We start from the raw sequence: 27500 nt of genomic DNA, 5'->3' as shown, positions 1-27500 counted from the left end.
AAAAAAACGTCAAAATGAATGACAGATTATCTTAGATTAATTCTGACTATTGTGAGGAAGTGAATACTGGCTACGGCGTCTCATAATGGACAAACAGTACTGTTGCTGCTTTTTTTCTGGTTTTTCAAGCAAAGGTCTTCTAAAGGAGTATGGAGAACACTCCTTCGGGTTGGGCTAGCCCGGTTTGGAAAGGCGCCAGCCGAACTGAAGCACGCTGACGCCTTTAGCCTGCTCACACACACACACACACACACACACACACACACACACACACACACACACACACACACACACACACACACACACACACACAAATCTACCGCTGCCTTTTGACGTGATGGAACACTAATCCTTGACAGCTGTCAGAACCTTTCTCACTTTCACCCTGAGAGAGAGGAGGGGGGGGGGGGGCTGTATTGTAAGTGAACCCTACAGTGGGATGTCAGTGTGTTTGAGGGATAGTTAGCTTACATACTGCACTGTACCATAACCCCAAACAGTCCACTCTACATCTGCCTCCCTCTCTTTATCTCTCTCTCTCTCCCTCTCCGCCCACCCCCTCTCTCTCACTCCCTCCCCCACTGAATCAGTTTACTGTACAACAGTAATGGTTCACCCAGGGGATGAGATAATTACATAACAACCACCATCCCGTCATCATCCTCTTCGTCATCCGGCTTTGTGGTTGGGATTTGAGAGCATGTCCAGATGTGTACTGGGTATACTGGTAAACTGGACTGGTGAGAAGGTGAAGTGGTGAGAAGGTGAAATGGTGAGAAGGTGAAGTGGTGAGAAAGTGAAGTGGTAAAGAAGGTGAAGTGGTAAAGAAGGTGAAATAGTGAGAAGGTGAAGTGGTGAGAAGGTGAAATGGTGAGAAGGTGAAATGGTGAGAAGGTGAAATGGTGAGAAGGTGGAGTGGTGAGAAGGTGAAGTGGTGAGAAGGTTGAAGTGGTGAGAAGGTGAAATGGTGAGAAGGTGAAGTGCTGAGAAGGTGAAATTGTGAAATGGTGAGATGGTGAAATGGTGAGAAGGTGAAGTGGTGAGAAGGTGAAGTGGTGAGAAGGTGAAATGGTGAGAAGGTGAAGTGCTGAGAAGGTGAGGTGGTGAGAAGGTGAAATGGTGAGAAGGTGAAGTGCTGAGAAGGTGAAGTGGTGAGAAGGTGAAATGGTGAGAAGGTGTGAAGTGGTGAGAAGCGTTAGACAACGAATAACCCTAAAGAAGGCCAAAATCCTAAATGGGTCGGTTCTACTTTTAACAATAAAGAAGATTTTGGATTTAATTCCATTGTGTTGCTGAATATCCTCTATACTTCAGTTGGCTCCTAATTCATGCACCTTGGTTGGAAAAGCTAGGTAGCATTAGTGAGCCTCTCCCCTTCTGCACAGTTAGACAGGGGTGAAAGATGAGACAATCACAGTAGAAGCAAGTCCACATAGTTGTGATAGATTGGCTTTAGACTGGCTTTAGGTTGGCTTTAGGTTGGCTTTAGATTAGCTTTAGGTTGGCTTTAGACTGACTTTAGACTGGCTTTAGACTTGCTTTAGACTGGCTTTATGTTGGCTTTATGTTGGCTTTAGGTTAGCTTTATACTGGCTTTAGGTTGGCTTTATACTGGCTTTAGGTTGGCTTTAGGTTGGCTTTATGTTGGCTTTAGGTTAGCTTTATGTTGGCTTTATACTGGCTTTAGGTTGGCTTTAGACTGGCTTTAGGTTGGCTTTAGACTGGCTTTAGGTTGGCTTTAGGTTGGCTTTAGACTGGCTTTAGGTTGGCTTTAGGTTGGCTTTAGACTGGCTTTAGGTTGGCTTTAGGTTAGCTTTAGACTGGCTTTAGGTTGGCTTTAGGTTGGCTTTATGTTGGCTTTAGACTGGCTTTAGGTTGGCTTTAGACTGGCTTTAGGTTGGCTTTAGGTTGGCTTTAGGTTGGCTTCAGACTGGCTTTATGTTGGCTTTAGGTTGGTTTTAGGTTGGCTTTAGACTGGCTTTAGGTTGGCTTTAGACTGGCTTTAGGTTGGCTTTAGGTTGGCTTTAGACTAGCTTTAGGTTGGCTTTAGGTTGGCTTTAGACTGGCTTTAGACTGGCTTTAGGTTGGCTTTAAACTAGCTTTAGGTTGGCTTTATACTGGCTTTAGGTTGGCTTTAGGTTAGCTTTAGACTGGATTTAGGTTGGCATTAGGTTAGCTTTAGACTGGCTTTAGGTTGGCTTTAGACTGGCTTTAGGTTGGCTTTAGGTTGGCTTTAGACTGGCTTTAGGTTGACTTTAGGTTGGCTTTAGGTTGGCTTTAGGTTGGCTTTAGACTGGCTTTAGGTTGGCTTTAGGTTGGCTTTAGGTTGGCTTTAGACTGGATTTAGGTTGGCTTTAGGTTAGCTTTAGACTGGCTTTAGGTTGGCTTTAGACTGGCTTTATGTTGGCTTTATGTTGGCTTTAGACTGGATTTAGGTTGGCTTTAGGTTGGCTTTAGGTTGGCTTTAGGTTGGCTTTAGACTGGCTTTAGGTTGGTTTTAGGTTGGCTTTAGGTTGGCTTTAGGTTGGCTTTAGACTGGCTTTAGGTTGCCTTTAGGTTGGCTTTAGGTTAGCTTCAGACTGGCTTTATGTTGGCTTTATGTTGGCTTTATACTGGCTTTAGGTTAGCTTCAGACTGGCTTTATGTTGGCTTTATGTTGGCTTTAGGTTAGCTTTATACTGGCTTTAGGTTGGCTTTATACTGGCTTTAGGTTGGCTTTAGACTGGCTTTAGGTTGGCTTTATACTGGCTTTAGGTTGGCTTTAGGTTAGATTCAGACTGGCTTTATGTTGGCTTTAGGTTGGTTTTAGGTTGGCTTTAGACTGGCTTTAGGTTGGCTTTAAACCAGCTTTAGGTTGGCTTTAGGTTGGCTTTAGACTGGCTTTAGGTTGGCTTTAGGTTGGCTTTAGGTTGGCTTTAGACTGGCTTTAGGTTGGCTTTAGGTTGGCTTTAGGTTGGCTTTAGACTGGATTTAGGTTGGCTTTAGGTTAGCTTTAGACTGGCTTTAGGTTGGCTTTAGACTGGCTTTATGTTGGCTTTATGTTGGCTTTAGACTGGATTTAGGTTGGCTTTAGGTTGGCTTTATACTGGCTTTAGGTTGGCTTTAGGTTAGCTTCAGACTGGCTTTATGTTGGCTTTAGGTTGGTTTTAGGTTGGCTTTAGACTGGCTTTAGGTTGGCTTTAAACTAGCTTTAGGTTGGCTTTAGGTTGGCTTTAGACTGGCTTTAGGTTGGCTTTAGACTGGCTTTAGGTTGGCTTTAAACTAGCTTTAGGTTGGCTTTAGGTTGGCTTCAGACTGGCTTTAGGTTGGCTTTAGGTTGGCTTTAGGTTGGCTTTAGACTGGCTTTAGGTTGGCTTTAGGTTAGCTTTAGACTGGATTTAGGTTGGCTTTAGGTTAGCTTTAGACTGGCTTTAGGTTGGCTTTAGACTGGCTTTAGGTTGCCTTTAGGTTGGCTTTAGGTTGGCTTTAGACTGGCTTTAGGTTGGCTTTAGGTTAGCTTCAGACTGGCTTTATGTTGGCTTTAGGTTGGTTTTAGGGAGGAATTGAAATAGAGTCCTCTGTTTCAGTTGATCTGACAGGAACTGTGTTTAACACAACTACTCACACATGTATGTCAGAGTAGAACTGGTATACACACACACACACACACACACACACACACACACACACACACACACACACACACACACACACACACACACACACACTGAACATGGAAGTGATTAGTGTGTATTGTAGCAGAGTTGGTACAGTTTAGAGGTCCTTTATTCAGCTCTCTGAGATAAAGTTCTATATCAGGCTTTTACTGGTCAACAACAAAGACAGAGTCCACACACACACACACACACACACACACACACACACACACACACACACACACACACACACACACACACACACACACACACACACACACACACACAGCATGGTGGTGATATCCATGTGAAAGCAGACCTGAGTCTAGAGTCTAGACCAAGGACATATATAAACCTATGCTATGAATTGGTCATTGAGATGCTTTGAAGTCACTGGTCGGCCATATTGTCTCTCCCCAGTAGAAGCAGTCCTCCATAGGAATGAATGGAATTATACACTATTTCAATTAAATGTTTCAAGGACAAAATTACATGTATTTACAGTTTGTGTAACTAATATTACAGCCCCCACTACAACAACAAAACAGTTACATTGCAAAAAGTATTCAGACCCCTTGTCTTTTTCCCCCCTTTTGTTCTTTTTAAATGTATCCTTTATTTAACTAGGCAAGTCAGTTAAGAACAAATTCGTATTTACTTTGACAGCCTACCCCAGCCAAACCTGGACGATGCTGGGCCAATTGTGCGCCACCCCATGGGACTCTCAATCACGGCCGGATGTGATACAGCCGGTAATCAAACTATGGACTGTGGTGACGCCTCTTGCTCCGAGATGCAGTGCCTTAGACCGCTGCGCCACTCGGTAGCCCTGTTATGTTACAGCCTTATTCCAAAATGGATTAAATCGTTTTTTCCCCTCATCAATCTACACACAATACCCCATAATGACAAAGCAAAAATTGATTTTTAGAAATTTTTGCAAGTGTATTAAAAGTTTCTCCCATTCTTCTCTGCAGATCCTCTCAAGCTCTGGTGCCAGGTTTCCTCTAGACGCGACACTTGGCATTCAGGCCAAAGAGTTCAATCTTGGTTTCATCAGACCAGAGAATCTTGTTTCTCATGGTCTGAAAGTCCTTTAGCTGCCTTTTGGCAAACTCCAAGCAGGCTGTCATGTGCCTTTTACTGAGGAGTGGCTTCCGTCTGGCCACTCTACCATAAAGGCCTGATTGGTGGAGTACTGCAGAGATGGTTGTCCTTATGGAAGGTTCTCCCATCTCCACAGAGGAACTCTAGAGCTCTGTGAGAGTGACCATTGGGTTCTTGGTCATCTCCCTGACGAAAGCTCCCTGACGATTGCTCAGTTTGGCCGGGCGGCCAGATCTAGGAAGAGTTTTGGTGGTTCCAAACTTCTTCCATTTAAGAATGATGGAGGCCACTGTGTTCTTGGGGACCTTCAATGCTGCAGAAATGTTTTGGTACCCTTCCCCAGATCTGTGCCTCAAGAAAATCCTGTCTCTGAGCTCTATGGACAATTCCTTTGACCTCATGGCTTGGTTTTTGCTCTGACATGCACTGCCAACTGTGGTACCTTATATAGACAGGTGTGTGCCTTTCCAAATCATGTCCAATCAATTGAATTTACCACAGGTGGACTCCAATCAAGTTGTAGAAACATCTCAAGGAGGATCAATGGAAACAGGATGAACCTGAGCTTAATTTCAAGTCTCATAGCAAAGGGTCTGAATACTTATGTAAATATTTTAATTCTAAAAACCTGTTTTCACTTTGTCATTATGGGGTTTTGTGTGTAGATTAATGAGGGGAAAAAGTGTTTAATCCATTTTAGAATAAGGCAACATGTGGAAATAGTCAAGTGTTCTGAATAGTTTCCGAATGCCCTGTTAGTGTTTTGTTTTTGTAGTGGGGATAGTACCATTAGTACTTCAAAAAATATATATTTAAGGAAAATGTTTTTACATATATATATTTTTTTAATGTTAAGCTCACATAATATAATTTAAAAGTATGTATTAAAGGCAGGTATTCCCAAACTGGGCAATGCCGTTGGGGTACACCAAATAAAAATGTGATTCACATTATTAAAATATATATATATATATTATACAGTCCATTTATACATTTTGGTGAGTTTTTTTTCTCACCTGAGTAGCCTCGTTTCACTGCCAAAATAAAATGAAACCTTCTAGTGTTCAGAGAAATAACAACACAATGTCAAATACAGGTAGCCTAGTCAAATAATACAGTTAGCCTAGTGAAATAATACAGTTAGCCTAGTCAAATAATACAGTTAGCCTAGTGAAATAATACAGTTAGCCTAGTGAAATAATACAGTTAGCCTAGTGAAATAATACAGTTAGCCTAGTGAAATAATACAGTTAGCCTAGTGAAATAATACAGTTAGCCTAGTGAAATAATACAGTTAGCCTAGTGAAATAATACAGTTAGCCTAGTGAAATAATACAGTTAGCCTAGTGAAATAATACAGTTAGCCTAGTGAAATAATACAGTTAGCCTAGTGAAATAATACAGTTAGCCTAGTGAAATAATACAGTTAGCCTAGTCAAATAATACAGTTAGCCTAGTGAAATAATACAGTTAGCCTAGTGAAATAATACAGTTAGCCTAGTCAAATAATACAGTTAGCCTAGTGAAATAATACAGTTAGCCTAGTGAAATAATACAGTTAGCCTAGTGAAATAATACAGTTAGCCTAGTGAAATAATACAGTTAGCCTAGTGAAATAATACAGTTAGCCTAGTGAAATAATACAGTTAGCCTAGTCAAATAATACAGTTAGCCTAGTCAAATAATACAGTTAGCCTAGTGAAATAATACAGTTAGCCTAGTCAAATAATACAGTTAGCCTAGTGAAATAATACAGTTAGCCTAGTCAAATAATACAGTTAGCCTAGTGAAATAATACAGGTAGCCTAGTGAAATAATACAGTTAGCCTAGTCAAATAATACAGTTAGCCTAGTGAAATAATACAGTTAGCCTAGTGAAATAATACAGTTAGCCTAGTGAAATAATACAGTTAGCCTAGTGAAATAATACAGTTAGCCTAGTCAAATAATACAGTTAGCCTAGTGAAATAATACAGTTAGCCTAGTGAAATAATACAGTTAGCCTAGTGAAATAATACAGTTAGCCTAGTCAAATAATACAGTTAGCCTAGTGAAATAATACAGTTAGCCTAGTGAAATAATACAGTTAGCCTAGTGAAATAATACAGTTAGCCTAGTGAAATAATACAGTTAGCCTAGTGAAATAATACAGTTAGCCTAGTGAAATAATACAGTTAGCCTAGTGAAATAATACAGTTAGCCTAGTGAAATAATACAGTTAGCCTAGTGAAATAATACAGTTAGCCTAGTGAAATAATACAGTTAGCCTAGTGAAATAATACAGTTAGCCTAGTCAAATAATACAGTTAGCCTAGTGAAATAATACAGTTAGCCTAGTGAAATAATACAGTTAGCCTAGTGAAATAATACAGTTAGCCTAGTGAAATAATACAGTTAGCCTAGTGAAATAATACAGTTAGCCTAGTGAAATAATACAGTTAGCCTAGTGAAATAATCCAGTTAGCCTAGTGAAATAATCCAGTTAGCCTAGTGAAATAATACAGTTAGCCTAGTCAAATAATACAGTTAGCCTAGTCAAATAATACAGTTAGCCTAGTGAAATAATACAGGTAGCCTAGTCAAATAATACAGTTAGCCTAGTGAAATAATACAGTTAGCCTAGTCAAATAATACAGTTAGCCTAGTCAAATAATACAGTTAGCCTAGTCAAATAATACAGTTAGCCTAGTGAAATAATACAGTTAGCCTAGTCAAATAATACAGTTAGCCTAGTCAAATAATACAGTTAGCCTAGTCAAATAATACAGTTAGCCTAGTCAAATAATACAGTTAGCCTAGTGAAATAATACAAGTAGCCTAGTCAAATAATACAGGTAGTCTTGTCAAATAATACAGTTAGCCTAGTGAAATAATACAGGTAGCCTAGTCAAATAATACAGTTAGCCTAGTCAAATAATACAGGTAGTCTTGTCAAATAATACAGTTAGCCTAGTCAAATAATACAGTTAGCCTAGTCAAATAATACAGTTAGCCTAGTCAAATAATACAGGTAGTCTTGTCAAATAATACAGTTAGCCTAGTCAAATAATACAGTTAGCCTAGTCAAATAATACAGTTAGCCTAGTCAAATAATACAGTTAGCCTAGTGAAATAATACAAGTAGCCTAGTCAAATAATACAGGTAGCCTAGTCAAATAATACAGTTAGCCTAGTCAAATAATACAGTTAGCCTAGTCAAATAATACAGTTAGCCTAGTCAAATAATACAGTTAGCCTAGTCAAATAATACAGTTAGCCTAGTCAAATAATACAGGTAGCCTAGTCAAATAATACAGTTAGCCTAGTGAAATAATACAGTTAGCCTAGTCAAATAATACAGTTAGCCTAGTCAAATAATACAGTTAGCCTAGTCAAATAATACAGTTAGCCTAGTGAAATAATCCAGTTAGCCTAGTCAAATAATACAGGTAGCCTAGTGAAATAATACAGTTAGCCTAGTCAAATAATACAGGTAGCCTAGTGAAATAATACAGTTAGCCTAGACAAATAATTAACATCCAATCACATTAACCGTTACTCTCTTGTGGGAATTCCACTAATGGTCCGTATGTAGCCAAACGTAGCTGCTGCTCATGTTGGTATCTGTACTGATGGTGCAAAAGCTATGACAGGGAGACATAGTGGAGTGGTAATGTGTGTGCAAGCAGTTGTTCCCCACGCCACCTGGGTACACTGCAGCATCCACTTAGAGGCTCTAGCTGCCATGGGAATGCCTGACAGCTTGAAAGACGTTTTGGACACTACAGTGAAAATGTAAGGCCCCTGAACTCTCGGGTATTTTCTGCGCTATGCAATGATATGGGCAGTGACCATGTAACGATGGTTATCAAGGGAAAAAGTATTGACACATTTTTTTTAAATTGAGAGACGAGCTTAAAGTTTTCTTTACTAACCATCATTTTCACTTGTCTGACGCTTGCATGATGATGAGTTTCTCACACGACTGGCCTATCTGGGTGATGTTTTTCCTCGTCTGAAAGATCTGAATCTAGGATTACAGGGACTCTCTGCAACTATATTCACTGTTCGGGACAAAATTGAGGCTATGATTAAGAAGTTGGAGCTCTTCTCTGTCTGCATTAACAAGGACAACACACAGGTCTTTCCATCATTGTTTGATTTTGAGTGAGTTGGGTGCGCAATTACGCAGGTACTTTCCTGAAACGGATGACACAAACAACTGGATTCGTTATCCCTTTCATGCCCTGCCTCCAGTCCACTTACCGATATCTGAACAAGAGAACCTCATCCAAATTGCAGCAAACGTTTCTGTGAAAATTCAATTGAATCAGAAGCCACTGCCAGATTTCCGCTCAGAGTATCCTGCCTTGGCAAATTACGCTGTTAAGACACTGATGCCCTTTACAGCCACTTACCTATGTGAGAGTGGATTCTCGGCCCTCACTAGCATGAAAACTAAATACAGGCACAGACTGTGTGTGGAAAATGATTTAAGACTGAGACTCTCTCCAATACAACCCAACATTGCAGAGTTATGTGCATCCTTTCAAGCACACCATTCTCATTAACCTGTGGCGAGTTATTCACAATTTTTGATGAACAAATACGATTTTATATGTAAAATGGTTAAATAAAGAGCAAAGTTATTGATTATTATTATATTATTATTTGTGCCCTGGTCCTATAAGAGCTCTTTGTTACTTCCACGAGCCGGGTTGTGAGAAAAACTCACACTCATTCTTATGTTTAATAAATGTATCGTATAGTGTGTGTGTGTGGGGCAGGCTTACAATGATGGCAAAAAACAACATTTGTGAGTGCGCTGACCTGGTGCTAGAGGGGGTCGCAGCTGGAGGTTGAATGTTTGAAGGGGTACGGGACTATAAAAAGTTTGGGAACCACTACATTAAGGTGTCTGTAATATAATACATGTGGCAACAACAAATGTAGACATTAATAAATTGATTCCTATAGCTGCCAGAATATATTTTACAACGGTGGGGGAGTTCCAAGATGGAGGCACGATAGCTTCAAAACAGCACCCACTATCAGTCATCTAGTGTCTAGACCCCCTCCTCTGTGTTTAGGGTTAGGGTTAGTTATGGTTAGGGTTAGGGTTAGTTATGGTTAGGGTTAGTTATGGTTAGGGTTAGTTCCTCTGTGTTTAGGGTTAGGGTTAGTTATGGTTAGGGTTAGTTATGGTTAGGGTTAGGGTTAGTTCCTCTGTGTTTAGGGTTAGGGTTAGTTATGGTTAGGGTTTGGGTCAGTTATGGTTAGGGTTAGTTCTTCTGTGTTTAGGGTTAGTTATGGTTAGGGTTTGGGTCAGTTATGGTTAGGGTTAGTTCCTCTGTGTTTAGGGTTAGGGTTAGTTATGGTTAGGGTTAGTTATGGTTAGGGTTAGTTATGGTTAGGGTTAGTTCCTCTGTGTTTATTGTTAGTTATGGTTAGGGTTAGTTCCTCAGTGTTTATGGTTAGGGTTAGTTATGGTTAGGGTTAGTTATGGTTAGGGTTAGTTCCTCTGTGGTTAGGGTTAGTTATGGTTAGGGTTAGTTCCTCAGTGTTTATGGTTAGGGTTAGTTATGGTTAGGGTTAGTTATGGTTAGGGTTAGGGTTAGTTCCTCTGTGTTTAGGGTTAGGGTTAGTTATGGTTAGGGTTAGTTATGGTTAGGGTTAGTTCCTCTGTGTTTAGGGTTAGGGTTAGTTCCTCTGTGTTTATGGTTAGGGTTAGTTATGGTTAGGGTTAGTTCCTCTGTGTTTATGGTTAGGGTTAGTTATGGTTAGGTTTGGTTATGGTTAGGGTTAGTTCCTCTGTGTTTATGGTTAGGGTTAGTTATGGTTAGGGTTAGTAATGGTTAGGGTTAGTTATGGTTAGGGTTAGTTATGGTTAGGGTTAGTTCCTCTGTGTTTATGGTTAGGGTTAGTTATGGTTAGGGTTAGTTCCTCTGTGTTTATGGTTAGGGTTAGTTATGGTTAGGTTTGGTTATGGTTAGGGTTAGTTCCTCTGTGTTTATGGTTAGGGTTAGTTATGGTTAGGGTTAGTAATGGTTAGGGTTAGTTATGGTTAGGGTTAGTTATGGTTAGGGTTCCTCTGTGTTTTGCCACTGAAACAGGGAGGGGTTCTACTACCAGACATACTGGTTCCACCAACACATCTCTTATTTATCTTGAAAACAGGGACAAAAGAAAGGCATAGGAAAACAGCCCATTGTCCTCCCTAGCAGTAGAAGCAGGTAGTTACCAGTAGGGGAGTATACGGTTTAGTCAAGGACAGTGGGAAGATGTGTTTCTATAAATGGCTAGTTCCTTTATCATGTACTCTTTGTCCTCTGAGTCAGACAGACAGACAGACAGGCAGGCAGGCAGGCAGGCAGGCAGGCAGACAGACAGACAGACAGACAGACAGACAGACAGACAGGCAGGCAGGCAGGCAGGCAGGCAGGCAGGCAGGCAGGCAGGCAGGCAGGCAGTCAGACAGACAGACAGACAGACAGACAGACAGACAGACAGACAGACAGACAGACAGACAGACAGACAGACAGGCTGTACTCTGTCCTCTTCTCTCTCCACCTCCTTACTCTAACTCTCTTTTGGTTGTTCTCCTCTTTCCGTTATCTATCTATCTGTCCTCTCCTCTCTCTCTCCCTCTCTCTATCCCTCTCCTTCCTGGTTACTGCCCCCTCCCTCCCTCCCTACCTCATTCGTTCTCTGTTTTCCTCTCTAAGAGGATTGGCTGTGGCTCTCCCAACATCTGTGCATCACTGCCTAGGGAGGAATGGAGAGAGGGAGGAATGGAGAGAGGGAGGAATGGAGAGAGGGAGGAATGGAGAGAGGGAGGAATGGGGGGGAGCATGAGCAAGCAAGATAGCAACAGAGAGATCAGGCAAGGCAGAGTGCTGACACACACACACACACACACACACACACACACACACACACACACACACACACACACACACACACACACACACACACACACACACACACACACACACACACACACACACACACACACACACATCGACAGCAGCAGCAGAGTTGCAGCATCCGCATAGTCTGCTCTCCTGCATCCCTCTCTCTCTCTCTCTCCCTCCCTCTCTCTCTCTCTCCCTCCCTCTCTCTATCTCTCCCTCCCTCTCTCTCTCTCTCCCTCCCTCTCTCTATCTCTCCCTCCCTCTCTCTCTCTCTTTCTCTCCGTCTGTGTTTTTCTCCATCCTGCCGTCCTGTTCTCCCTCTGCTGTGTTGTCGTGGCGACAGAGCCAGTGCAGCCATGACGACCAGCCAGCAGGATTCTGGTTTCTTTGACATCAGCATCAAGTCTCTGCTGAAGTCCTTAGGAGGCAGTGAGTACAGCACAGTACTGTGTGTGTGTGTGTGTGTGTTAGCTTTAGGACAGGAGTGAGAACTGTGATGGTGTAGAAAGCACTATGCAGTGTAACTGATTATAGCTGGTCTGTTTACCTCTTAGTGGTGCCGTCATTATATTATATATATATATAACAACACCCTCACACGCTCTCTGAGTTTGTTCGTGTGTGTGTGTGTGTTTGCTAATGTGTGTTTGTGTGTTTGCCAATGTGTGTTTGTGTGTTTGCTAATGTGTGTGTGTGTGTTTGCTAATGTGTGTGTGTGTGTGTTTGCCAATGTGTGTTTGTGTGTTTGCTAATGTGTGTGTGTGTGTTTGCTAATGTGTGTTTGTGTGTTTGCCAATGTGTGTTTGTGTGTTTGCTAATGTGTGTGTGTGTGTTTGCTAATGTGTGTTTGTGTGTTTGCCAATGTGTGTTTGTGTGTTTGCTAATGTGTGTTTGTGTGTTTGCCAATGTGTGTGTGTGTGTGTGTTTGCCAATGTGTGTTTGTGTGTTTGCTAATGTGTGTGTGTGTGTGTTTGCTAATGTGTGTTTGTGTGTTTGCCAATGTGTGTTTGTGTGTTTGCTAATGTGTGTTTGTGTGTTTGCCAATGTGTGTGTGTGTGTTTGCTAATGTGTGTGTGTGTGTGTGTTTGCGTATATGTGTTTGTGTGTATGTTTGTGTGTTTGTGTGTATGTGTTTGTGTGTGTGTTTGTGTGTTTGCGTGTGTTTGTGTGTATGTTTGTGTGTTTGCGTGTGTGTGTGTTTGTGTGTATGTTTGTGTGTTTGCGTGTATGCGTTTGTGTGTTTGCGTGTGTGTGTAGACCCTGACTGTAACCCCGCTCTCCGAGGGTGTCTCACAGAGAGTCAGATATTCAAAAACTAAAATGTCCAATTCACACATAGGTATTAATTCACACTTGTACATGTGTCAAATAGGACAAATATAAGCACCCACAAAATTGTTGTTATTGTGTGTGTGTTTAGGTTTATGTATGTGAGAGACAGACATCTCTCCATAATCCTCAGTATTGAGTGATGAATGTTGTTATGTAATAATAGAGAGGGAGAGAGAGGGGGAGATGAGAGAGAGGAGGAGGAGGAAAGTGAGAGAGAGGGGGAGAGGAGAGGGGAAGATGAGAGAGAGGAGGAGAGGGAGAGGGGGAGAGGAGAGGGGAAGATGAGAGAGGGGAGGAGAGGGAGAGGGGAGAGGGAGAGGGGGAGATGAGAGAGAGGGGAGAGGAGAGGGGAAGATGAGAGAGAGGAGGAGGGGGAGAGGAGAGGGGAAGATGAGAGAGGGGAGAAGAGGGAGAGGGGGAGATGAGAGAGGGGGAGATGAGAGAGGGGGAGATGAAAGAGAGAGGGAGAGGAGAGGGGAAGATGAGAGAGAGGAGGAGAGGGAGAGGGGGAGAAGAGAGGGGAAGATGAGAGAGGGGAGGAGAGGGAGAGGGGGAGATGAGAGAGGGGGGAGATGAGAGAGGGGGGATGAGGAGGAGGAGAGAGGGGAAGGGATAGGGAGAGGAGAGGGAGAGAGAGGGGGAGAGGAGAGAGAGGGAGAGGAGAGAAAGAGAGAGGGAGAGGAGGAGAAAGCGAGGGAAAGGGGGAGAGGAGAGGGAAAGGAGAGAGAGGCAACAGAGAGGAGAGAGGGATAGAGGGAGCGAGAGAGGAGACAGGAGATAGAGAGGGGGAGAGGAGAAGAGAGAGGGAGAGGAGAGGAAATAGAGAAAGAGGGAGAAGCGAGAGAGGAGAGGAGAGGAAAGAGCGAGAGGGATAGAAAAAAAGAGAGGAGAGGGAGAGGAGAGGGAGAGGCGAGAGAGGGAGAGTAAAGGAGAGGAGAGAGGGAGAGGAGCGGCATGGGAGAGGAGAGAGAGGGAGAGGACAGAGAGAGGGAGAGGACAAAGAGAGGGAGAGAGGGATTGACGGAGCGAGAGAGGAGAGGGAGAGAGAGAAGGAGAGAGGGAGAGGAGAGGGAGAGGAGAGAGGGATTGAGGAAGCGAGAGAGGAGAGGGAGAGAGAGAAGGAGAGGAGAGAGGGAGAGGACAGAGAGAGAAATGAGAGGGGAGAGGAGAGAGAGGGTAGAGGAGAGAGTGGGAGATGAGAGAGAGGAATAGAAGAAAAAAGAGGAAAGGGAGAGGAGAGAGAGAGAGAAAGAGAGGGAGAGAGTGATGGAGAGAGAGAGAAAGATAGAGAAAGAGAAAGAGAGGGAGAGAGAGAGAAAGAGAGAGATAGACAGATGAAGAAAGAGAGAGAGAGGGGTGAGGAGAGACAGCAAGAGAGAGATAGAGAGAGAGAGAAAGAGAGAGAGACAGATGGAGAAAGAGAGAGAGAGAAAGAGAGGGAGAGAGAGAGAAAGAAAGAGATAGACAGATGGAGAGAGAGAGAGAGAGGGATGAGGAGACACAGCAAGAGAGGACAGTCTCTGCTCTAGGGTGTGAAGCTGGGTTGTCAGCGGCATTGTTCTGGTTTGTTATGTTGTGTCTCTGCTCAGATCATAGAAGAGGTGGGATTAACCCTTGAGGGAGGTATAACCAGCCACTGCCAGTCAGCATAATCAACAGAGGAATGTGCTGTCTCACTCACCACACACACAAACGCCTGCAGACTGATTTACATGTTGCCAGTCAGAAGAATGTAGAACGGCTGAGCCATAGCAGTGAGAGGAAAGGCATCTTTATGTCACATCTTACTGAGACCAGTGAAGACAGGAGTGCTGCCTCACTGCGTAGGGTCTGTGTTACGGTATGATGTCTGTATACTTTGCATAATAGTTTGGTTTAACCCTAACTGTGTCCTCCATCACTTTGTTTCACTGTGTTCTCCTCTCCGTTCACATCTCTGCTGAAGGTTACACTGATGTTGTTGTTGTCCTCGTCCATCTTTTATGATGTCATGAAGGAGTAGGTCAACAGCACGCTGCTGAGGAGAAGCCAATGATTTACTGTATATATACACTAGATGACTGATAGGGGGCGCTATGTTGAAGCCACCGCACCTTCATCTTAGCACTCCCCAACCATTGTAAAACATATTTTGGTAGCTATTTGTAAGTGACTCATTTGATGCTAGTTTCATCTTGTTCTTGATACCATGTCTTGTTTTGAGGTGTTTTGACTGATTTCATGTCACTGCTAATATGGATAAAATTCGCTAGCTAGCTAACAAACAACTGTAACGATGCTTTTAAGAGACAACAAGTGCTCGTTGTGCAAATGTATTTATGTTTTCAATAAACCTTGGAGATTAAATATAGTTTAGATGTTTTTAAACAATCTAGGCCAACCTCGTCTGGTTGTGCGAGCGTCCATTTTATTGCTGAACCACGTTTGTGACGTTTATTCTATTACACACATCTTAATGCATACTTTAAAATGATATTATGTGAGCTAAACATAATGCATAATGAAAAATATTAAACAATTTTAATTATAATTTTTTTGAGATGACTAGTGTTACTGTCCCCACTACTACAACAACAAATACATAAATACATGTCGTTTTGTCCTTGAAACATTTCATTGAAATCCTGTAGAATTCCATTCATTTCTATGGAGGACTGCTTCTACTGGGGAGAGACAATATGGCCGACCAGTGGCTCAATGACCAATACATACGTGTGTGTGTGTGTGTGTGTGTGTGTGTGTGTGTGTGTGTGTGTGTGTGTGTGTCACCTTGTCATTAGTCATGTGCTTTAGCCATTAAAAGATAAGAGCTTTATAATTAAAATATTTTGTTACTGTTATGAACACATACACACTCTCATGCTCCGAGTGAATTCTCCGCCCACGTTCTCTTGAGTACGTTCTTGTGAGGATGAGAGTGTGGAGAATAAAAGATCTGAGAAGCACTCTTCCTACTGTATTACCTCAGGCTTCACCGCCCCGTTCACTGAACCTCCTTCCAGCCAGAACAATGGCAACAACAGAGACAAAACAAGATAGACACAAAGCAAACCTTTTCACTTCATAATTATCAGCTAGATATGTGAATTGTAATAATGTAGCTAGCCAGCTATTTAAACAGGCAAAAATGACCTAAAACTAATATTGTGCAAGAATATTTCGGGTTTATCTAGCTAACATTTCTTTGTGGCTATCTGGCTAGCTAACAGTACTAGTAGCTAGCCAGTTAACCCTCTTGACTTATTATGGGCTTGCGATCTATGCCACGTGGGCAGGCAAACATGCCAAAATTAACCCAGCATTTATTTATTAACGTGTCAAGATAAAATATTGTAGATGTGAATAGGCAAAATTCACAAGGTATTTTCTCTCGCTTCAGCTCAAATAATGGCCGCCATTCATTTCGAGAAATGTTGCATACATTTTTACATTGTTGCCTCATATTTATGTGCATACTTTCCGTTGAAGCTTGCATCGATGTCTGCTTCAAAATATGTACAAAACGGAGTACTCATTTGAGAAGTGCCCTCCGTGCTCCGGTTTGGCATTCTGTGATTTGGACTCATAATCCGACCCTGCTCCATTTGGCGCGCTCGGAGCACGGTAGTACGCGTTCTGGAGAAACACCCACCATGTCCCCTCCCTCCCAAACCAAAGTGATGACTCTGAGCGTTCAGGTCTTATTATTGACGTGTTAGATCTGACTAATAGACAGTGTTTTAACAGTTGATTTCTTTTTTTATTATGTGTGTGTGTGTCTGTTCAGTGTGTGTGTCTGGCGCCTTATGTCTCTCTTCCATCATATCAGTTAGGATTCATCAGTTTAGCATCACTTGACTCTCTCTGTCTCTCTAGCAACCTGTTACCTTCTGTTACGTACATAGCAACCTGTTAACTTCTGTTACGTACATAGCAACCTGTTACCTTCTGTTACGTACATAGCAACCTGTTACCTTCTGTTACGTACATAGCAACCTGTTACCTTCTGTTACGTACATAGCAACCTGTTACCTTCTGTTACGTACATAGCAACCTGTTACCTTCTGTTACGTACATAGCAACCTGTTACCTTCTGTTACGTACATAGCAAACTGTTACCTTCTGTTACGTACATAGCAACCTGTTACCTTCTGTTACGTACATAGCAACCTGTTACCTTCTGTTACGTACATAGCAACCTGTTACCTTCTGTTACGTACAGAGCAACCTGTTACCTTCTGTTACGTACATAGCAACCTGTTACCTTCTGTTACGTACAGAGCAACCTGTTACCTTCTGTTACGTACATAGCAACCTGTTACCTTCTGTTACGTACATAGCAACCTGTTACCTTCTGTTACGTACATAGCAACCTGTTACCTTCTGTTACGTACATAGCAACCTGTTACCTTCTGTTACGTACATAGCAACCTGTTACCTTCTGTTACGTACATACTAACCTTTTACCTTCTGATTTGTGCAGTTAGGTCAGTTAGGTCAAGACCCTGGTGAGGATGACGAGCACGCAGATGAGCTTTCCTCAGACGGTTTCTGACAGTTTGTGCAGAAATTATTTGATGTTGCGAAGCCACAGTTTCATCAGCTGTCCGGGTGGCTGGTCTCAGACGATCCCGCAGGTGAAGAAGCCGCAATTAGAGGTCCTGGGCTGGCGTCGTTACACTTGGTCTTCGGTTGTGAGGCCGGTTGAACGCACTGCCAAATTCTCTAAAACGATGTTGGAGGCGGCTTATGGTAGAGAAATGAACATTCAGTTCTCTGGGAACAGCTCTGGTAGACATTCCTGCAATCAGCATGCCAAATGCACACTCCCTCAAAACTTGAGACATCTGTGGCAAATTTGTGGCAAATTTTAGAGTTGCCTTTTATTGTCCCCAGCACAAGGTGCACCTGTGTAATGATCATGCTGTTTAATCAGCTTTTTGATATACCACACCTGTCAGGTGGATGGATTATCTTGGCAAAGGAGAAATGCTCACTAACAGGAATGTAAACACATTTGTGCACAACATTTGAGAGAAATAAGCTTTTTGTGCTTATGGAACATTTCTGGGATATTTTAACTCAGCTCATGGAACATGGGAACAACACTTTACATGTTGTTTAGGTTGTTGTTCAGTGTAGCATCTAGTATTCCACGTTGTTAGGGAAGTGGAAGAGTTGCTTATAGCTATCCATTCCTCCCAGATCTGGGTGGAGGTAGGCTATGTGGTAGGGGGTAGGGGCTGGGGCTTAGGCTGTAGGGGATAGTGGGTAGAGGGTAGGAGGTAGGGGCTATAGGGCTTAGGCTGTAGGGGGTAGGTGCTAGTGCGTAGGCTATAGGGGATAGTGGGTAGGGGCTAAGGGCTAGGGCTTAGGCTGTAGGGGATAGTGGGTAGAGGGTAGGAGGTAGGGGCTATAGGGCTTAGGCTGTAGGGGGTAGTGGGTAGTGGCTAGGACATTGGTGCTAGGGCATAGACTGTAGGGGGTAGGATGTGGGGCTAGGGCATAGGCTGTAGGGGGTAGGATGTGGGGCTAGGGCATAGGCTGTAGGGGTTAGTGGGTAGTGGCTAGGACATTGGTACTAGGGCATAGACTGTAGGGGGTAGTGGGTAAAGACTAGGGGCCAGGAATGGAACAGGACTAGGGCGTAACTGTCTCAGAATGTGAGGAATGGAGGAATGTCTGTGCCCTCCCAGAACCATGCATACTTATTGGTCCACAGCAAGTCAGTCCTCTGGGACATGGCCTTAGTGTGTCTCAATGAGTGAACGTTTATATGTGTGGGAGAGAAAGGGAGAGGGGGGTGGAGAGAGAGACTGAGACAGAGTGAGAGGGAGAGAGAGAGAGAAAGAGAGACTGAGACAGAGTGAGACAGAGAGAGAGAGAGAGAGAGAGAGAGAGAGAGAGAGGGAAAAGACAGAGAGAGAGAAAGAGAGACAGAGAGAGAGAAAGAGGGGGAGAGAAACAGAGAGAGGGAAAGAGAGACAGAGAGAGGGAAAGAGAGAGAGAGAAAGAGGGGGAGAGAAACAGAGAGAGGGAAAGAGAGAGAGAGAAAGAGGGGGAGAGAAACAGAGAGAGGGAAAGAGAGAGAGAGAAAGAGGGGGAGAGAAACAGAGAGAGGGAGAGACAGAGAGAGGGAAAGAGAGAGAGAGAAAGAGGGGGAGAGAAACAGAGAGAGGGAAAGAGAGACAGAGAGAGGGAAAGAGAGACAGAGAGAGGGAAAGAGAGAGAGAGAAAGAGGGGGAGAGAAACAGAGAGAGGGAAAGAGAGACAGAGAGAGGGAAAGAGAGAGAGAGAAAGAGGGGGAGAGAAACAGAGAGAGGGAAAGAGAAACAGAGAGAGGGAAAGAGAGAGAGAGAAAGAGGGGGAGAGAAACAGAGAGAGGGAAAGAGAGACAGAGAGAGGGGGAGAGAGAGAGATAAAGAGGGGGAGCCTTCTCTGTGGCTCAGTTGGTAGAGCATGGTGTGTGCAACGCCTGCATGGTGTGTGCAACGCCAGGGTTGTGGGTTTGATTCCCACGGGGGGCCAGTGCAAAAAAATGCATGAAATGAAATGTATGCATTCACTACTGTAAGTCGCTCTGGATAAGAGCGTCTGCTAAATGACTAAAATGTAAAATGGGGAGAGAAACAGAGAGAGGGAAAAGGAGACAGAGGGAAGGAGAGACAGATAAAGAGGGGGGGAGAGAGACAGAGAGAGGGAAGGAGAGACAGATAAAGAGGGGGGAGAGAGACAGAGAGCGGGAAGGAGAGACAGATAAAGAGGGGGGGGAGAGAGACAGAGAGAGGGAAGGAGAGACAGATAAAGAGGGGGGGAGACAGACAGAGAGCGGGAAGGAGAGACAGATAAAGAGGGGGGGAGAGAGACAGACAGAGAGCGGGAAGGAGAGACAGATAAAGAGGGGGGGAGAGAGACAGAGAGAGGGAAGGAGAGACAGATAAAGAGGGGGGGAGAGAGACAGAGAGAGAGCGGGAAGGAGAGACAGATAAAGAGGGGGGAGACAGACAGAGAGAGGGAAGGAGAGACAGATAAAGAGGGGGGGAGAGAGACAGACAGAGAGCGGGAAGGAGAGACAGATAAAGAGGGGGGGAGACAGACAGAGAGCGGGAAGGAGAGACAGATAAAGAGGGGGGGAGAGAGACAGACAGAGAGCGGGAAGGAGAGACAGATAAAGAGGGGGGGGAGAGAGACAGAGAGAGGGAAGGAGAGACAGATAAAGAGGGGGGGAGAGAGACAGACAGAGAGAGGGAAGGAGAGACAGATAAAGAGGGGGGAGAGAGACAGAGAGAGGGAAGGAGAGACAGATAAAGAGGGGCGGAGACAGACAGAGAGCGGGAAGGAGAGACAGATAAAGAGGGGGGAGAGAGACAGAGAGGGAAGGAGAGACAGATAAAGAGGGGGGGAGAGAGACAGACAGAGAGAGGGAAGGAGAGACAGATAAAGAGGGGGGGAGAGAGACAGAGAGAGGGAAGGAGAGACAGATAAAGAGGGGGGGAGACAGACAGAGAGCGGGAAGGAGAGACAGATAAAGAGGGGGAGAGAGCTGATTGTTTTGCTGCGTCACCGTGTGTAATGCTGAATCACGTAAATAAATCATACACTCTTAGAATTAAAGGTGCTGTCTAGAACCAGGAAGGGTTCTGCGGCTGTCCCCATAGGAGAACCCTTTGAAGAACCCCTTTTGGTTCCAGTTAGAACCATTTCCACAGAGGGTTCTACATGGATCCAAAAAGGGTTCTCCTATGGGGACAGCCACAGAACCCTTTTAGAACCCTTTTTGTAATCCTCTCTTTCTTGTTCTCCTCTCTCTCTCTCTCTCTCTCCCTCTTTCTCGTGCAGTCCATGTGATTGGCCTGTGGTACCTATTTACTTTATGACCAGTTTATATTAGATTGTTTCTTATAATACTGTAAGTGTTATCAGTGCCTTGTAGTCCTAAACCATATTAGACCATTTCAATGGGCTTTCTGATAATATATTTGCGTGTGTGTCTGTGTGTGTGTGTGTGTTTATGCGTGTTTGTGTGTATTTTTGTGTAGTATGTGCCTGTGTGTGTGTGTGTGTGTGTGTGTGTGTGTGTGTGTGTGTGTGTGTGTGTGTGTGTGTGTGTTTATGCGTGTTTGTGTGTATTTTTGTGTAGTATGTGCCGTGTGTGTGTGTGTGTGTGTGTGTGTGTGTGTGTGTGTGTGTGTGTGTGTGTGTGTGTGTGTGTGTGTGTGTGTGTGTGTGTTTGTCAGGATGTTGGGTATGTAAGTGAGTGACAACCAACACTATATATATAGCCCCTGTCGTCCCTCCCTCCCTCCCTCCCCCTCCTCCCCTCCTCCCCTCTCTCTCTCTGGGATATGCTGAAATTCCACCCTGACTTCAGTTTAGACAGCAGCAACAGATCCCTGCCTAACTGCAGAAAACAACTTAGAAACAACCTGAAAATAACCTGAAAACGACTTCCGAACAACCCAGAAGCAACTCGGGAAGAGACCTCTGGTTCGTCTGTGTCCTAGTAGATACAGGAAAGTGGAGAAAGGTTTCAGAGACTGACAACAGATTACCGACAGAGAAAAAGAGAGAGAGAGTTTGTCTCTGAGTTTTGGAGTTGGGAGACACTGAAGCAGTCTGAAGCAGTCCTGGATCTAACGCTGGATTGGCTCACAGCCCTGACCTGGCCATTGGGGAGAGAAGCACCACTTCATGCTTCAAGCGGAACCTTGAGGAGTTCAGAGGTCATGAGTCACTGCAGCACTGTCATCAAGACGGGTAGATCCTGAAGATACGCCACCGGGGTAGAGATGCAACCTGACACTGAGTGTTGTGGATCTCTGATCTGAAAGAAACGAAGACTGCAGTAGTTCCTGAGGATTCTGTTATGGACCCTTTAGTACTGAGACTGTCCTCTTCACCTTTAACAACCCTTTAGTACTGAGACTGTCCTCTTTACCTTCAACCCTTTAGTACTGAGACTGTCCTCTTCACCTTCAACCCTTTAGTACTGAGACTGTCCTCTTCACCTTTAATAACCCTTTAGTACTGAGACTGTCCTCTTTACCTTCAACCCTTTAGTACTGATACTGTCCTCTTCACCTTCAACCCTTTAGTACTGAGACTGTCCTCTTCACCTTCAACCCTTTAGTACTGAGACTGTCCTCTTCACCTTTACAACCCTTTAGTACTGAGACTGTCCTCTTTACCTTCAACCCTTTAGTACTGAGACTGTCCTCTTCACCTTCAACCCTTTAGTACTGAGACTGTCCTCTTCACCTTCAACCCTTTAGTACTGAGACTGTCCTCTTTACCTTCAACCCTTTAGTACTGAGACTGTCCTCTTCAACTTCAACCCTTTAGTACTGAGACTGTCCTCTTCACCTTCAACCCTTTAGTACTGAGATTGTCCTCTTCACTTTTAACAACCCTTTAGTACTGAGATTGTCCTCTTCACTTTTAATAACCCTTTAGTACTGAGACTGTCCTCTTTACCTTCAACCCTTTAGTACTGAGACTGTCCTCTTCACCTTTAATAACCCTTTAGTACTGAGACTGTCCTCTACCTTCAACCCTTTAGTACTGAGACTGTCCTCTTCATCTTCAACCCTTTAGTACTGAGACTGTCCACTTCACCTTCAACCCTTTAGTACTGAGACTGTCCTCTTCACCTTCAACCCTTTAGTACTGAGACTGTCCTCTTTACCTTCAACCCTTTAGTACTGAGACTGTCCTCTTCACCTTCAACCCTTTAGTACTGAGACTGTCCTGTTCACCTTCAACCCTTTAGTACTGAGACTGTCCTCTTTACCTTCAACCCTTTAGTACTGAGACTGTCCTCTTCACCTTCAACCCTTTAGTACTGAGACTGTCCTCTTCACCTTCAACCCTTTAGTACTGAGATTGTCCTCTTCACTTTTAACAACCCTTTAGTACTGAGACTGTCCTCTTTACCTTCAACCCTTTAGTACTGAGACTGTCCTCTTTACCTTCAACCCTTTAGTACTGAGACTGTCCTCTTCACCTTCAACCCTTTAGTACTGAGACTGTCCTCTTCACCTTCAACCCTTTAGTACTGAGACTGTCCTCTTCACCTTTAATAACCCTTTAGTACTGAGACTGTCCTCTTTACCTTCAACCCTTTAGTACTGAGACTGTCCTCTTTACCTTCAACCCTTTAGTACTGAGACTGTCCTCTTCACCTTCAACCCTTTAGTACTGAGACTGTCCTCTTCACCTTCAACCCTTTAGTACTGAGACTGTCCTCTTCACCTTCAACCCTTTAGTACTGAGACTGTCCTCTTTACCTTCAACCCTTTAGTACTGAGACTGTCCTCTTTACCTTCAACCCTTTAGTACTGAGACTGTCCTCTTCACCTTCAACCCTTTAGTACTGAGACTGTCCTCTTCACCTTTAACCCTTCAACCCTTTAGTACTGAGACTGTCCTCTTCACCTTCAACCCTTTAGTACTGAGACTGTCCTCTTTACCTTCAACCCTTTAGTACTGAGACTGTCCTCTTTACCTTCAACCCTTTAGTACTGAGACTGTCCTCTACCTTCAACCCTTTAGTACTGAGACTGTCCTCTTCACCTTCAACCCTTTAGTACTGAGACTGTCCTCTTTACCTTCAACCCTTTAGTACTGAGACTGTCCTCTTCACCTTCAACCCTTTAGTACTGAGACTGTCCTCTTCACCTTCAACCCTTTAGTACTGAGACTGTCCTCTTCACCTTCAACCCTTTAGTACTGAGACTGTCCTGTTCACCTTCAACCCTTTAGTACTGAGACTGTCCTCTTCACCTTCAACCCTTTAGTACTGAGATTCTCCTCTTCATCTTCAACCCTTTAGTACTGAGACTGTCCTCTTCACCTTCAAACCTTTAGTACTGAGACTGTCCTCTTCACCTTCAACCCTTTAGTACTGAGACTGTCCTCTTTACCTTCAATCCTTTAGTACTGAGACTGTCCTCTTCACATTCAACCCTTTAGTACTGAGACTGTCCTCTTCACCTTCAACCCTTTAGTACTGAGACTGTCCTCTTTACCTTCAACCCTTTAGTACTGAGACTGTCCTCTTTACCTTCAACCCTTTAGTACTGAGACTGTCCTCTACCTTCAACCCTTTAGTACTGAGACTGTCCTCTTTACCTGCAACCCTTTAGTACTGAGACTGTCCTCTTCACCTTCAACCCTTTAGTACTGAGATTGTCCTCTTCACTTTTAACAACCCTTTAGTACTGAGACTGTCCTCTTTACCTTCAACCCTTTAGTACTGAGACTGTCCTCTTTACCTTCAACCCTTTAGTACTGAGACTGTCCTCTTCACCTTCAACCCTTTAGTACTGAGATTGTCCTCTTCACTTTTAACAACCCTTTAGTACTGAGACTGTCCTCTTTACCTTCAACCCTTTAGTACTGAGACTGTCCTCTTTACCTTCAACCCTTTAGTACTGAGACTGTCCTCTTTACCTTCAACCCTTTAGTACTGAGACTGTCCTCTTCACCTTCAACCCTTTAGTACTGAGACTGTCCTCTTCACCTTTAATAACCCTTTAGTACTGAGACTGTCCTCTTCACCTTCAACCCTTTAGTACTGAGACTGTCCTCTTTACCTTCAACCCTTTAGTACTGAGACTGTCCTCTTTACCTTCAACCCTTTAGTACTGAGACTGTCCTCTTTACCTTCAACCCTTTAGTACTGAGACTGTCCTCTTTACCTTCAACCCTTTAGTACTGAGACTGTCCTCTTCACCTTCAACCCTTTAGTACTGAGACTGTCCTCTTCACCTTTAATAACCCTTTAGTACTGAGACTGTCCTCTTTACCTTCAACCCTTTAGTACTGAGACTGTCCTCTTCACCTTCAACTCTTTAGTACTGAGACTGTCCTCTTTACCTTCAACCCTTTAGTACTGAGACTGTCATCTTCACCTTCAACCCTTTAGTACTGAGACTCTCCACTTCACCTTCAACCCTTTAGTACTGAGACTGTCCACTTCACCTTCAACCCTTTAGTACTGAGACTGTCCTCTTTACCTTCAACCCTTTAGTACTGAGACTGTCCCCTTCACCTTTAATAACCCTTTAGTACTGAGACTGTCCTTTTTACCTTCAATCCTTTAGTACTGAGAGTTTGCTGTCTGCTATCTTTGAACCTTCCGGTATCCCTTCTGTCATGGAGTAACTTCAGAGCCCTTACCTGATCCTCACCTGTTTAGTCTTTGGGAGTTGGTGGTCTGCTAGTTTAGCTTAGCCCCAGTGGGGTAACCTGGTGTAGATTCCAGCCCCAGTGGGTGAACCTGGTCTAGACTCCAGCCTGTGTGTGGTAACCTGGTCTACCCTCCAGCCCCAGTGGGTGAACCTGGTCTACCCTCCAGCCCCAGTGGGTGAACCTGGTCTAGTCTCCAGCCTGTGTGTGGTAACCTGGTCTAGCCTCCAGCCCAGTGGGTGAACCTGGTCTACCCTCCAGCCCCAGTGGGTGAACCTGGTCTAGACTCCAGCCCCAGTGGGTGAACCTGGTCTACCCTCCAGCCCCAGTGGGTGAACCTGGTCTACCCTCCAGCCCCAGTGGGTGAACCTGGTCTAGTCTCCAGCCTGTGTGTGGTAACCTGGTCTAGCCTCCAGCCCAGTGGGTGAACCTGGTCTACCCTCTAGCCCCAGTGGGTGAACCTGGTCTAGACTCCAGCCCCAGTGGGTGAACCTGGTCTAGACTCCAGCCCCAGTGGGTGAACCTGGTCTACCCTCCAGCCCCAGTGGGTGAACCTGGTCTACCCTCCAGCCCCAGTGGGTGAACCTGGTCTAGTCTCCAGCCCCAGTGTGTGGTAACCTGGTCTAGACTCCAGCCCAGTGGGTGAACCTGGTCTACCCTCTAGCCCCAGTGGGTGAACCTGGTCTAGACTCCAGCCCCAGTGGGTGAACCTGGTCTAGACTCCAGCCCCAGTGGGTGAACCTGGTCTAGACTCCAGCCCCAGTGGGTGAACCTGGTCTAGCCTCCAGCCCCAGTGGGTGAACCTGGTCTAGCCTCCAGCCCCAGTGGGTGAACCTGGTCTAGACTCCAGCCCCAGTGGGTGAACCTGGTCTAGACTCCAGCCCCAGTGGGTGAACCTGGTCTAGACTCCAGCCTGTGTGGGTGAACCTGGTCTAGACTCCAGCCCCAGTGGGTGAACCTGGTCTAGACTCCAGCCCCAGTGGGTGAACCTGGTCTACCCTCCAGCCCCAGTGGGGTAACCTGGTCTAGACTCCAGCCCCAGTGGGTGAACCTGGTCTAGACTCCAGCCCCAGTGGGTGAACCTGGTCTAGACTCCAGCCCCAGTGGGTGAACCTGGTCTAGTCTCCAGCCCCAGTGGGGTAACCTGGTCTAGACTCCAGCCCAAGTGGGTGAACCTGGTCTACCCTCCAGCCCCAGTGGGGTAACCTGGTCTAGACTCCAGCCCAAGTGGGTGAACCTGGTCTAGACTCCAGCCCCAGTGGGTGAACCTGGTCAACCCTCCAGCCTGTGTGTGGTAACCTGGTCTAGCCTCCAGCCTGTGTGTGGTAACCATGGAGACCATCATGGTGGAGCAGAGTGGTGGATCCTAATGGAAGAGTAGTAGTTCTCTCCTGGTAGGTACATTTCCTTCTCCTGTCCTGTGATCACCATGGGCTCTGAGCCTCTACTACTGGATACTGTCATGGTGGAGTAAGACAACCAGAGCCCCCTTTATCCCCTGCCCTCCTACCCCCTACGCCCATACCTTCCACCCTCTGTTTCTCTCTGTGGTCCTCTCTGTCTCTCTGTGGTCCTCTCTGTCTCTCTCTGTGGTCCCCTCTGTCTCTCTGTGGTCCTCTCTGTCTCTCTGTGGTCCCCTCTGTCTCTCTGTGGTCCTCTCTGTCTCTCTCTGTGGTCCTCTCTGTCTCTCTCTGTGGTCCTCTCTGTCTCTCTCTGTGGTCATCTCTGTCTCTCTGTGGTCCTCTCTGTCTCTCTGTGGTCCTCTCTGTCTCTCTGTGGTCCCCTCTGTCTCTCTGTGGTCCCCTCTGTCTCTCTCTGTGGTCATCTCTGTCTCTCTGTGGTCCCCTCTGTCTCTCTGTGGTCCCCTCTGTCTCTCTGTGGTCCTCTCTGTCTCTCTGTGGTCATCTCTGTCTCTCTGTGGTCATCTCTGTCTCTCTGTGGTCCCCTCTGTCTCTCTCTGTGGTCCTCTCTGTCTCTCTGTGGTCATCTCTGTCTCTCTGTGGTCCTCTCTGTCTCTCTTTCTGGTCCCCTCTGTCTCTCTGTGGTCATCTCTGTCTCTCTGTGGTCATCTCTGTCTCTCTGTGGTCCTCTCTGTCTCTCTCTGTGGTCCTCTCTGTCTCTCTGTGGTCCCCTCTGTCTCTCTGTGGTCCCCTCTGTCTCTCTCTGTGGTCCTCTCTGTCTCTCTGTGGTCCTCTCTGTCTCTCTTTCTGGTCCCCTCTGTCTCTCTGTGGTCCTCTCTGTCTCTCTCTGTGGTCCCCTCTGTCTCTCTGTGGTCCCCTCTGTCTCTCTGTGGTCCCCTCTGTCTCTCTGTGGTCCCCTCTGTCTCTCTGTGGTCCTCTCTGTCTCTCTTTCTGGTCATCTCTGT

General features: G+C 45.0%; 1 protein-coding gene across 9 annotated transcripts in view; it reads left to right on the top strand.

The window, feature by feature from the left end:
• Positions 1-27500, top strand: part of LOC106563781 (protein furry homolog) — a 267082-nt gene that overhangs the window by 77123 nt on the left and 162459 nt on the right. The window contains exon 1 of one of the 9 annotated variants that reach the window (XM_045690190.1): positions 11810-12064. The exons of the other annotated variants lie outside the window; for them this stretch is intronic. Within the exon in view, the coding sequence (XP_045546146.1) occupies positions 11992-12064 (73 nt within the window). The 5' untranslated portion in view covers positions 11810-11991. Of the gene's footprint in view, positions 1-11809; positions 12065-27500 lie in introns of those variants that run through there. 9 annotated transcript variants of the gene reach the window in all.

The sequence above is a fragment of the Salmo salar genome, chromosome ssa11 (assembly GCF_905237065.1).
Source record: "Salmo salar chromosome ssa11, Ssal_v3.1, whole genome shotgun sequence".
NCBI classification, from domain to species: Eukaryota; Metazoa; Chordata; class Actinopteri; order Salmoniformes; family Salmonidae; genus Salmo; species Salmo salar.
The sequence above is the reverse complement of the archived record's forward strand: the minus strand, read 5'-3'. Positions and strand labels throughout refer to the sequence as shown.